Below are 13170 nucleotides of genomic sequence, written 5' to 3' on the forward strand. Positions count from 1 at the left end.
CGGCTCAGGTCGTGATCTCAGGCTGGTGGGATCGGGCCCTGTGTTGGGCTCTGCGCTGACGCTCTCTCTCTCTCTCTCTCTCAAAAAGGAAAAAAAAAAGGAAAGAAAAAAGTTCTTCTTGCCCAGCATCTTACAAGCAAAGTCGGTAGAAGCTAGTGTCTAAGTGTTCTCTCTCTCTCTTTTTTTTTTTTTTTAAGATTTTATGTATTTATTTGTCAGAGAGAGAGAAGGTACAAGCAGGGGGAGGGACAGAGGGAGATGGAGAAGCAGGCTCCACACTGAGCAGGGAGCCCAATGCAGGACTCGATCCCAGGACCCTGAGATCATGACCTGAGCTGAAGGCAGATGCTTAACGACTGAGCCACCCAGGCACCCTGTGCCCAAGTATTCTAGTACTATATTTTGTTGATTGAACAGATATTTCTCCAAGAACTGCATCATTCTAGACACTGTGGGGAAGATCAAAGGAAAAAAAAAAAGACCCTTTCTTTGTAGGTCAGCACCTTCTGTTTGAAAAAGCCAACAGTTAACCTCATATATTACCATATTGAGTAGATGCACTGTCCTCATTTTCGGTTGCTGGTATGGCCTGCTTCATGTTGATTCCTGTTAACTTTGATCTTTAGAAGATGTTTTCTGTCCTGACCACGTTTTCCCTAAGAAATTCCAATGTAATGTGTTATGGGGTTCAAAAGAAGGGATGATGCATCCAATGAAAGGGGGATACTCAAGGAATTCATAGAGGAGAGGACATCATTGCCTTGCCCTATTCTGGAAGTTTATGGACAAGAAAAAGAGGTCCTTATTTTAATGAAATCAGACAACTTAAAAAATATCTTTGGACCTTCAAAATCCTCTAGAAGACAAATTATTATTTATACGTTAGATTTCTCATAGTTAATATATTAGCTTTAGGTAGGTTAAATTCATGTTACTAAGCTGTTTCTTGAAGCTACGTGCATACTTTATGGTGGAGAAACTCTACCATATAACTTGTACCACTAAATGTGTAGTGTAATTTAAACTAGGTACCAAGTTTTTGGTCCAAGTTGTTCAGGATAAGTTAAACTTAAATTACATTCTGTTAACCAATATGAGTGTATTTCTGCAAGCATAGTTATGTTGAAATAAAGTTTTAAAAAGAAAAAAAAATGTGTAGTATATTTCTACCCATTTTTTTTTTTAAATGTTATATGCAGAAGTAGGGTCGGAGGGTAGAGAAGAGCCGCACAGGATTCCAGCCCCAGCTCTGACCCTCAACACACCCCCTTACCCTCCCGGAGCCCCTGAGTTCTATCTTGTCAACCTCAGGACCTTTCCAGTTCTGCTGTTCTCTTACTTTCTGAGCTTGACTCTCTCTCCTGCTCCTCTTCAGATAACTAAGATAGGAGATAAGAAAAAAGACCACAAGCCTCTTAAAAAAACGCCTGAAATTACCTCTCTAGCTGCCATCTTGCATCCCCGCGTGTGTGCACCTAATCTCAGCTGGTCCGCCCGAGACCCCTGAGCGCCAACCCTATTCCCCCATGCAGTCCATTTCCGCTCCAACAAGATGAAAGAAACTATTATGAACCAGGAGAAACTCGCCAAACTGCAAGCCCAAGTGCGCATTGGTGGGAAAGGAACTGCTCGCGGAAAGAAGTGGTTCATAGAACGGCTACAGCAGATGATAAAAAACTTCAGTTCTCCTTAAAGAAGTTAGGGGTAAACAATATCTCTGGTATTGAAGAAGTGAATGTGTTCACAAACCAGTGATCCACTTTAACAACCCCAAAGTTCAGGTATCGCTGGCAGCGAACACTTTCATCAATACAGGCCATGCTGAGACAAAGTGGCTGACAGAAATGCTACCCAGTATCTTAAACCAACTTGGTGCAGACAGTCTGACTAGTTTAAGAAGACTGGCTGAAGAGGGGAAGAATGAAGGGGGGGAAATTGGAGGGGGAGACGAACCATGAGAGACTGTGGACTCTGAGAAACAAACTGAGGGTTCGAGAGGGGAGGGGTGTGGGGGGGGTGGGTGAGCCTGGTGATGGGTATTAAAGAGGGCATGTTCTGCATGGAGCACTGGGTGTTATACACAAACAGTGAATCATGGAACACTACATCAAAAACTAATGATGTAATGTATGGTGATTAACATAACATCATAAAAAAAAAAAGAAGAAGAAGAAGAAGAAGACTGGCTGAAGCTCTGCCCAAACAATCTGTGGATGGAAAAGCACCACTTGCTACCGGAGAGGATGATGGTGATGAAGTTCCAGATCTTGTGGAGAATTTTGATGAAGCTTCCAAGAATGAAACAAACTCAATTGAGTCAACTTCTGAAGAAGATAAAACTTGAAGAAGTTACTGGGAGCTGCTATTTTATATTATGACTGCTTTTTAAAATTTTTTTCATGGCTCTGATAAAAACTAGATCTCTAATATTTTTAAGCCCAAGCCCCTTGGACACTGCAGCTCTTTTCAGTTTTTGCTTATACACAATTCATTCTTTGCAGTTAATTAAGCTGAAGAAGCCTGGGAATAAAGTTTGAAACAAGGTTAATAAAGTTCTTTGCCTAGGAAAAAAAAAACGCCTGAAATTAGTGATTCAGCTGCTCAGGTGCTGGGCAGAGGAAGACCCATGCATGCAGGGCGGGTGGGGAGGGCTTCACCCAGGAGAGTCTGAGCTAAATCCGCAAAGTTGGAGGAAAGGCGTTTCATGGTTTGTCTTTAAATTTTTCTGTCTCGTCAATCTGATCTCATCTCAGAAAATCAGTACTGATAGTAAAGGCCAGAAATATTTCAATGATGTGTTGTTTGAAGAGAAATCTGACGATTAGACATTTTGAGCGGATGCCAAACCACAAATAATCCCCAGTTCTACGGCATGGCCAACGCATGGATGTAAATTTACATTCAGCCCTCCGGATCACTAGCTTGACTTCGAAGAGCTTAGGTTTTCTGCATTCATTTATCTCAGAGCCACTTTGCTTTTCCCTGCAGAGATTCTTGAGATATTTTCTATTCAATAATAGAGCCATATCAAGTTCCCTTGCAAGATTCCTTCTATTAAATCAGAGGCCTGGACTACTAACATGTGACATTCTGTTGTCTGCTGCATCACAGTACATTTTAGCGTGTGGTATCGGACATGCTTTGAAGCCGGTCCCTTTCTCTGTTGTCACTCAGAGCCTCACTGCGAGAGGTGACCTCAGAGGGTGCTGCTTTTACCATCTAGTCTTACTGTTCACCACTGGCCTTACGATGTCTATACCAGTCAATCCCATTTTCCTCTTTTGATTTTCTTTTTAAAATTGTTTTCCTCATTTGATTTTCTTTTAAAAATGTTTTCAATGTTCATTTCTTCATCGGTTATAAAACAGTTGGAGAATACCAAAATTCATAAAGGAGGAAATAACAGTGATCCAGATTCCCAACACTCAAGAGTTAATGACTGTTCATACTTTGGGTTGTTTATTCTCAGTCTATCCCTTTATCTTTCTTGGGTACTTCAGTACCCTAAAAAATGCAGATTTTTCCCCACTAACAAGTTGAGGACGATTGAGACTACTACGAAGTAAGTTTCTGTCTCTTAACCTTGAGCGCTAGGTTAATCAGGCTTCCACTGCAGCGCTGCATAACAGACAATTTCCAAGTCTCAGTGTCTTATAACAGTGACATTTATTTCACACTCGTGGTGTGCAGGGTGGCTGAAGTTTGAGCTTGGCTGGCTCAGCTGAACTGGGCTGGACTCCAGGCTTCGTGTCTGGTCCACACATCACCATTTTAGGGCCTTGGCTGAAGGATCCACAGCTACCTGAAGCATGCTCTTCTCTTGGCAAAGGGTGATTGGTGGAAACCAGCCATGCTTTCTAAAGCCTGAGCTCAAAATTGGGGCATTGCCATCCCACCCACATTTCATTGGTCAAATCAAGTCACCTGGCCAAGCCTGAAGTCAATAGGGTGGAGAAGAATACTCCTCCCATGGGGGGACCAAGGTGTATTAGTTTGTTAGGGCTGCCATAACAGATACCACAGACTTGAACAAGGAAAGTTCATTTTCTCACAGTTTTGGATACTACAAGTCTTGAGATGAGGGTATCATCAAGGTTCACTTCTTCTGAGGCCTCTCTCCTTGGCTTGTCAGTGTTGTCTTCTTCCTGTGTCTCCGCATGGTCTTTCCTTTGTGTGTATTTAGTCCTAAGCTCTCTGTCTTTTTTTTTTTATTTTTATTTTTATTTTTTTTTTATTCTTATGTTAATCCCCATACATTACATCATTAGTTCTAGATGAAGTGTTCCATGATTCATTGTTCGTGCACAACACCCAGTGCTCCGTGCAGAACATGCCCTCCTCAATACCCACCACCAGGCCAACCCATCCTCCCACCCTTAAGCTCTCTGTCTTATAAGGACATCAATCATATTGGATTATAGCCCACCTGAATGACACCACTGAACCTTAAATTTCTCTTTAAAGACTCTGCCTCCAAATGCAGTCACATTCTGAGGTGCTCGGCATTAGGATTTCAATATATGAGTTTGGGAGGGGGCCCATAACACATAGTAAAGGTGGGAAATGAAGGAAGGATTATAGATAAAGAACCTCAAGCATTTAACATCAGTGAGGCTCAGCTTCCTCATCTTTAAAACAGGGATAGGCATCTCTATGTTATGGGTTTGTTCGGGACTGAATGAGAAAATTCCTGTGAAGCCCCTGCTGCGGGAGGTGGTAAGGATGGGTGTGGTTCTACTTCACATGGAAAGACCAAATCCAGCCTTCTTGGGCCTATCGCCTTGTTGTTCTACCATGGGGGCAAGCTGAGAGTGTTCAGTGCTTCTCAGAATGGCCTCCACAGCAGCTGTACCATCTTCATAACAAAGTCAATAGAGCCTTTTGGGTATTCAATCTATGACCTTGGTTTTGGTGACACCATTTCTTCCCATGAGCTATGGCTATCATCTTTCCTTTACTACAAGTAGTTACTGAAGACCTTTTATGGCTTAATAGGGCTGTGGGCTTCATATTGACCTAAGGCTTGGCCCTCCCCCCTAGGGACCACAGTTGAATGCCTATGGAAACAGTATGTGAGCCAGGAGGTCAGAGCAGGGAGTGTCCCTCTCTCTGCCTCTGTGTTCAAAGCCAACTGCCTCACACAATCTCCTTTTGGTTTTCTCCCCTAGAATACTGTGTTAAGGAACGGTTCCGAGACCTTCGACTCCTGGAAGAAGCCCCCTCTGCCTGTGTATGCCCAGTTCTATTTCTTCAATGTCACCAATCCAGAGGAGATCCTCAGAGGGGAGACCCCTCGGTTAGAAGAAGTGGGGCCATATACCTACAGGTGAGTCCTGACCACCTCCCTGCCATACCAACCAAAAATACGGAGTGACCCCACTGTGGGCTGAGTCCACCTCTCTTCCCACGAGCATCCTCTGTGCGCTGGGTGGGGAGCACAGGTTTGGGTGACATCTGTCTGAAATGTTGCTGATGGTTGTCACACGCCTGTGACACCTCAACAGAGAAGGCTTTGTGGACTAGGGCCTGTCTCAGCCTGTTATATTTAGAAATGCAGCTGCTTCCTCCTGAGTTGGCTGTAAGTGATTATTGAGCCATGAAGAGCTGTTCCCTACCCCCAACCCTTTTAAGGTTACCCCTTGATTCTCTTAAATGACTTATAGGGCCTTCCTCTATTTCCGTCCCCCACATACTGTTTTCGACCAGGTCGTACAATTTGTTGTTTGTCTGTAGACAGGCCTTTCTGTTTCTTATTCACTCTTTTCCCCACCCCTCCTGGCTATGAGAGATAACCAAGTGGCAGGGTAGGTTAGAGCCTTTGGCAGGGATGACCAATTCCAAACACAGGGGAGGTAGAATCACTTTAATCATTTTTTAGAAGATTAATAGAGGGAGGTGCTCAGGAATCTTATGGTCAGAGCATTTTCCCTGTTGTTGCAGTACCCACCCCTCCCACCCACCCACCCCCAATAATCTTTCCAACAAAATTTCTCCTTACCTAGTTTAAGAAAAACTAGAGGAGGGCACCTGGCTCGCTCAGTCGGAGGAGTGTGCAGCTCTTGATCTTAGGGTTATGAGTTCAAGCCCCAGGTTGGGTGTAGAGATTACTAAAAAAAAGAAACTAAAAAACAACAGTAGAAGAAGCAGACAGCAAGATCTTTTTTTGTATAGAACTGCTAAATGGTAAAAATGCCTCACAATTCTGTCATAATCTATTGCTCAATAAATGGTTGCTGACTAATTCATATTATAAATCAGCGCTATTCCCTTGCAAGAATTCAGAGATAAAAATCTTGGTCCCATGGGGCACCTGGGAAGCTCAGTCGGTTAAGTGACCGACTCTTGGTTTCAGCTCAGGTCATGAGCTCAGGGTCCTGAGATTGAGCCCCTGGTCAAGCTCTGCGCTCAGTGGGGAGTTGGCTTGAGAGTCTTTCCCTCCCCCTCTGCCTCTTCCTGCCATATATGTGTGCGTGCACACGTTCTCTCTCTCTCTTAAATAAATATATAAATTAAATCTTTAAAAAAAAAATCTTGATCCCTGCCTCAGGTGTTCACAGTCTAGCTCTGGAGTTGAATTACCTGTTTTGAATCTCACCTCAACCACTTACAGTTTTCTGTGTCTCTGTTTCCTTACCTGGAGATAAAAATAGGACACCCAACCCAGGATTGTGATTGGGATTAAATGAGCCAATGAGTCAGTATTTAAAAAGTGCTTAGATGAATGCCTAGCACATACTTAGTGCTAATTAAGTGTTTGATATTATTATTCATCTTAGCGGATTGTTTTAGTCTATATAAACCAATATCCAGATTTGTAAAGATGAACTTTGTTGTCATATAAAGGAATTTTAAATAAATACTTGGGTCTTTATTTTTAAAAGCAAAGTTTTGTATGTGTTCAATGCCTGCAGCAACTATGTGCAGGGTAGAGCAGATCTGTGTTTGTGGCTGAACTGCTCAGGGGTATTTAGAAGTTGACCTAAAATTAGGATCTGAATGTCCTGTTTATCTGCTTTTTCATTTTGCAATTTTAACCATTTTCTATTGAGATTAAAAGAAAGCAATATAAAATGCATAACCGTTTTTAAGTGTACAGTTCAGTACTGTTAAGTGTGTTTTTACATTGTTGTGCAACAAATCTCTAGAACTCTTTCATCTTACAAAACGGACACTCTGTAACCATTAAATAACTCCCCTCCCCTTGCCCCCTACCTCCTAGTAACCACCATTCTACTTTGTTTCTATGAATTGGACTGTCTTAGATACCTTGTGTGAACAGAACCATACAGTATTTGTTTTTTTGTTGTTTTTGTTTTTTCACTAAAATTTTTTTTGGGGGGGAGACTGCCTCCACATAAGAATGAACTCACCTGAGAACTAAGGAAAACAATTTGCCCTCGGAGTCTCCTGGACCTGTTCCTATGGTCATTATCCTCATTTGAGAAAAAGAGATGCGTTGTAATCATAACCCAGAAAAAAAACAATATTCCATTAAAATGTCTTCCAGGCCATTGTGTCCGCCGGCTTAATGTGCTATTGTAGGTGTGGTCACGGGGATAAATAAATCCTAGGAGTAAAGCAGTGTCTGACTGTTAACCAAACTCCCTCCATGTTCCCGTTTTAGAGGGACCAAGACTTACTCCTGACAAAAGCCCCAGAACATCTTGCTAGGGGTTCTTAACCCTGGGTCCACGGATCCCTAAGGCCCATGGATAGAATTCAAAGTGGTCTGTGACTTAGGTGGGGAAAAAAATTATAATTTATCTTCAGTAACCACTCACTAAAACTTAGAATGTCCTTTGAGTATAAATGTAGGCAACAAACCACAGTGATGTAAGCAATATCCGTGGCTTCATCACCAATGGAAACACAGATATTGTTGTGTCTCATGATAGATGTTGCTCAAGATACCGTTCATTTCCAGAAATGTTTCAGAAATGTTTCAAAATTACAGTAACTGTTAGACTTGCAGCTACATCTTATTTAAACTGTCAGTAAAGAAGCGTGTATATTACCATATCACAGATTTTTTAAATGATACCTGCATTTCGGTAATTGGCTTCCTTTGTAATCCTGAGTATTTTAGTCTCTGTATGTAAAAACATTTATCTGAGAAAGGGTCCATAGACTTGACCAGACTGCCATGGGGGCCAATGGCCAATGGCATAGATGAAGGATCCTGAGAGCAGATCCAGGCGTTTGGAAGGCAGTTCGGTCACTCACTGATTGCTTCATATTTCCTTCCTCTGGTTTTTCTCCCTGCCCTGGTTTCTCTTCCATTCCACTGCCAAAGATGATTTCCCAAAGGGAAATTTGCCATTTCCTTCCATTCCCTGCTCAGGGCCCTAGAGACTCTTCCTGTGTGATGTTCTAGGCCTGAGCAATCTGGCTCCTTTTCTATGTCTAGCTTCTTTGTTTTATTTTAATTTAAATTTAATTTTTTGGCACTCTCAACCTCGGCTTTTATACTCTGATCAGAGCTATCCAATAGAAATTTACTCTAAGCCACATATGTTAGTTGAAAATGTTCTAGGAGTCACATTTTAAAAAGGTGAAATTAATTTTAGTATTTTATTTACCCCAGTACTATCCCAGTGTCCTTTCAACATGTAATCCATATCCAGAATTATTAATGAAATGCTTTACATCCTTTTTAATTTTTTTTTTTAATACTAAGTCTTTCAAATCCATAACACATCTAATTTTGGACTAGCCAAGGTTCGAGTGTGTAATACAGCCATGTGGGGCTGGTGGCTACCATGTTGGACAGCGCAGTTCTAACTGTATTCCAGTTGTTTGTTGGTTCCCGACAGTGCTCTGCCATTTCAAGCTGTTCCCTCAGTCAAGAATGAACTCACCGGGACGCCTGGGTGGCTCCATGGGTTGAGTGTCTGCCTTCAGTTCAGGTCATGATCCCAGGGTCCTGGGTTCGAGTCCCACATAGGGCTCCCTGCTCAGTGGGGAGCCTGCTTCTCCCTCTCCATCTGCCTGCCGCTCCCCCTGCTTGTGATCTCTCTCTCTCTGTCAAATAAATAAATAAAATCTTAAAAAATAAAAAAATAAAAGAACGAACTCACCACTACCTCTCTCAGCTCAAATGGTGCCTCTTCCTGAAACTTTCCCTGACTTTGGATGAGCTCTCCCTGGTATGTGTGTCTGTTACAAACTGACTAAATGCATTTTAACAATTGGTTACATATCTTTCTTCCCGATGTACTGAAACCTCAAGGAGGGGCAGAAACCAAGTCTTTCATACCGGAATATCCAGTGGCCAGTGAATATTTGTGAAACAAGTGAATGAAATATCCTCAGCCGTGGTTTAAATCCATAGGGACACAAGAGGAGAAATTGTGGAAATCTGCAGAACACAGGTAGCTCAGCTGGAACCATAGGACTTAATCGGGGAAGCCCAGGAGTCAAGGATAGGTTCAAGAAAGAGGAATAGGGTCTTGAAAATGAATGCCTTTGTTTAGGAACAGACGCTCGCATGCACAGTGCAAACTGCAGAGCCTTCCTGGCAGGGTTGAGTGCGTTGTGAGCTGGAATTTGCAGAAAAACATGGCTTTTTAGCAACACTTGTGGCCCTTCTAGTGAGCCTTTTGTAGTCATCTAGTGGATCTGATTTCTACCACTCATGATTTAATTATGCTATTGTTTAGACAAGACAGACAGAACATTCCAATAACTCCTGCCCCAGTGCTAGATAGTTCCATGGGTTCCCTCCCAACTGAGTCAGCTGACTTGATTGGGTCCACAGGGGCCTGGGGCAAAGGAAGGGGAAGGCATGCTGGCCTCCCACTGGTCAGTGTGGATTGGTCTTGCTGGTGGGAAATCTCTGAGAAGGGGGAAAGGACATGCCCTGATTAATTGGACATGCAATTTACAGTGGCACGTTTCCCCCAACTTTAGCATACTGGTAAGTTCAGTGTATTAATGTTTTTGGAAAAAGGTGATGGCAGTTCCACCCTTAGATAAAAACCAGTCAGTCTGGTTTAAGGAATGTCGTGCGTTATTTACATTTGTATAAAGCTGTGGGTTGAGCAGCCCTGGACCGGGCCTGTTAGCGCAAAGCTAATTGGCTTCATGATCCTGTCGCTTACTGACATATTTGCCTAAAATGTGTATCCAATTTATGATGTGCACTGGCTTCTGCAAGCTTCTGGAGATCTTTTTTCATTTTGTCAGATTTCTTTTTCTTTTTTGCCTACTATTTAACATATCAAGAATTAAAAAGCAAAATCAATTTGTCCAAGGGCTCTTTCAACTAACTCATATTTCTAAGACATATTTGCAAAATTTACAATACCCTGTTAAAATATCTCCCATTTGAGTTTCTTAGTTTTGCGGTTTGGATAAATTTCTTTTTTAGGCTCATATTACTGTTTTGATAGTAAAGAAAAAGATGTCAGGGATAAATATCTCATAAGAGTATTTTTACTATTCATTGACCATTAAGTAGTATTGGGTTATGAAATAATCAATATATACAATGTCATATGTAGCATTTCCTTTAAAAGTATAAACTGTATCTGATATTGTTGACCTCAAAAGTAAAACAGCCAGTTATTTTCCAGCAAAATGGGTTTATTTGGGAATAGGAGAGGAATTACAATTCAGGACCTGCAAGCCATAGCAAATCGAAGGCAAGTCTGGAGATCAAAAGAGAAGAACGTTACTTTATAGAGGAAAGGAGGAAGTTGGGAGGGGCTGTTGGAAAAATGAGAATTCAGGGTGGTGATGGTTTCTTATTGGCTGAGCTTGTTCCCGGCAAGGAGAAATTGTTTTGGTTGCAGTCTGCAACTGAGGATGAGTTGGTAAGGTGTAAGAGCTCCCCCTTCTGGCCTCCTGACTATTTTAAATGAGGGTTTTATTGGGTTTCACATTTTAAAAATAACATATATAAGCAGTAAAGATAAACTTGAAAATAGAGTAAAGGAGAATACGACAAACTGCTACTGTCCATGATTACACTGTCTCAGAGATAACCAATGCTAATATTTTAGTGGGTATCTTCTCAGCCATTTTTCTGTGGGTGAGTTTGACTTTTACGTGGTTATCATACTGTATATATCTACATATGATATGCATGTACATATACATTAATATGTCTGTTCTGTTCACTTAATATTACATTGTAGGTATTACCCCATGTTATGTCTTTGTCGTGTAACTGAACCCAAGTTCATATGCCCAACACACAGGAAAGCCGGTCACCCAGACCAGGAATGTGCAGCAAGGGAAAGGTTTATTGGAGAGGCATCCAAACGAAGAGACAAGGGGAGGGGAGGCCTCAAATCTGCCTCCCCAAAGGGTTTGGGTTGCATGTATTTAAGGATAAGGGGTCAGAATGTCATGGGGTATATACATTGAATGGAATATGCTGATTGGATATAGGGAGAAAGGAGGTGTCCTCCTTTTCTGAGCATATGTGTGCATTCAGGAATCATGTCTCTTCCTGGGCTCTGTGTTCATTAAATGGCAGTGGAAGCATGATATGCAGGGGAGAGGGAGATCTCAGGGTGTGTCATCACACAGGTTACTTTCGTTCACTGTTGGTCTTTTCTGCCCAACTACAAGAATTCTTCCCCATTTGTTCCAGACAGTCTCGGCTACTCTTATTGGTAACCAGTCAACTTCTGCAAAACAAACTCCTGAATCTATCCAGTTAACCGGAGTTTCCTTAGGGTAGAACCGTCAAGCATTTGTTAACTCAACATCTTGGGTTCAGTCTTTATACAAATACATTTTAATGTTGATAATCTTCAGGAGCTAGAGTGAATGTATTACAACACTTTGCTTAACCATTCCCTTCTTCTTGGTCAGCTCTCATTTCATTCTTTGATTACCACACAGAATGACCATTCTCCCCATTTCTGAGCTTTAAAAGTCCTATTCCCTTCAAAGGTTTGATATTCAAGTCTATTTTCTTGTAGTTCTGTTGTTTTACATTTAATTTCTCAGGGATCTAATTATCTCCTTACAATTTAGGAAAGGTAGGAACTTTGTTTAAACTTTTGAATTCTGTCCTATTAGCCCTTTGATCCTTTTCTCATCTCCAAGACCAGCTGTATACATTTTTTTTAAATGTCAAAGAGATGATAGAAAATTTAGAGATGCCATGGTTATTGTTTCATTATAAGAGAATACTTATCTCTTTTTCTAACCCTGCCTCAAACTCTTCTCTGATACCACATTTTTTTCTCAGGATAGAAATGGAAGTGGCTTTAGATAAATTAGTTTTTTTTTTTAAATCTTTTAACTGCTTGAAAGTAAGAAAAATAGAAAATGATCCCTCCTGCCCCCCTTTCTTATCTTGTACAAAAGGTGGTGACCAGGTACTTGTGAGTTTTAAATGTACATGACAGTCCTGGCTGACCTACCTGCAGGAGACAGTTGGGTCAGGTTAACACTTCAAGGATGGGGGACCATTTCCATCTTTAGGAAGGAAACTATTTCTTGCACACCCCCAACAAATGCAGGTGGTGTTCTCCCTGCTGACTGCCCCCCACCCCCAGCTTTTTCTCAGTATTCTGCTTTGGGCTGTAGGTTTTTCAGTCTTTCTCTTGGTTGACAGGGCAGTGGTAACAGAAAGTTAAATACAGGTGCTACTCAGCACTGTTGGAAATGGAAAATATTCTTCTGCCCTTCAAGGTTCTTCTAGCTGGTCTAAGAATTAAATTGACATGAGACAAAGATTAACAGGAGAAAATCAAATTTAATTACTCACAAGAAACCCATGTAAGCATGAGATTCCAAAGACAGTCAGGCAAAGGGAGGTATATATGTCATCCTGAACTAAGGAGAAGAGGATAGGAGTCTGGGACTTCAAAAGGAAGGAAAACAATTTGCGGGAAGATGAAGAAGAGTAAATTTTTGGTTGAATGTTTACAAGGCCACTCAGATACAACAGGGTATAAAGGACTTTGGTCAAAGAGGCCTTGCTAGATGTCTCCCTGTCTACCATACCTAGTTCATATTCTAAAGTGAATTTGTGGTGATGGCTGTCTCCCTGGGGCAGGTTCTCTATCTAAATTCTTTAAGGCAGTTAGCGTGAGGCCAAAGTTTCTTCCTTGGTGGTTTGGGCCGTGATTCTTTTCAGTGCAAAATAATGAACATGCCCAAGTGGCACATCCGGAGGCCGTCGTTCTGAAGCCCTACAGCACCCTGCCT

General features: G+C 41.7%; 1 protein-coding gene across 1 annotated transcript in view; it reads left to right on the forward strand.

The window, feature by feature from the left end:
* The window catches only part of SCARB2 (scavenger receptor class B member 2), a 71942-nt gene that overhangs the window by 17403 nt on the left and 41369 nt on the right, over positions 1 to 13170 (forward strand). Inside the window, exon 2 of the mRNA XM_081813146.1 lies at positions 5169 to 5326. Coding sequence (XP_081669272.1) covers positions 5169 to 5326 — 158 coding nt within the window. The remainder of the gene's footprint in view (positions 1 to 5168; positions 5327 to 13170) is intronic.

This window comes from Leptonychotes weddellii, chromosome 2 (genome assembly GCF_054177405.1).
Source record: "Leptonychotes weddellii isolate Sample4059 chromosome 2, ASM5417740v2, whole genome shotgun sequence".
NCBI classification, from domain to species: domain Eukaryota; kingdom Metazoa; phylum Chordata; class Mammalia; order Carnivora; family Phocidae; genus Leptonychotes; species Leptonychotes weddellii.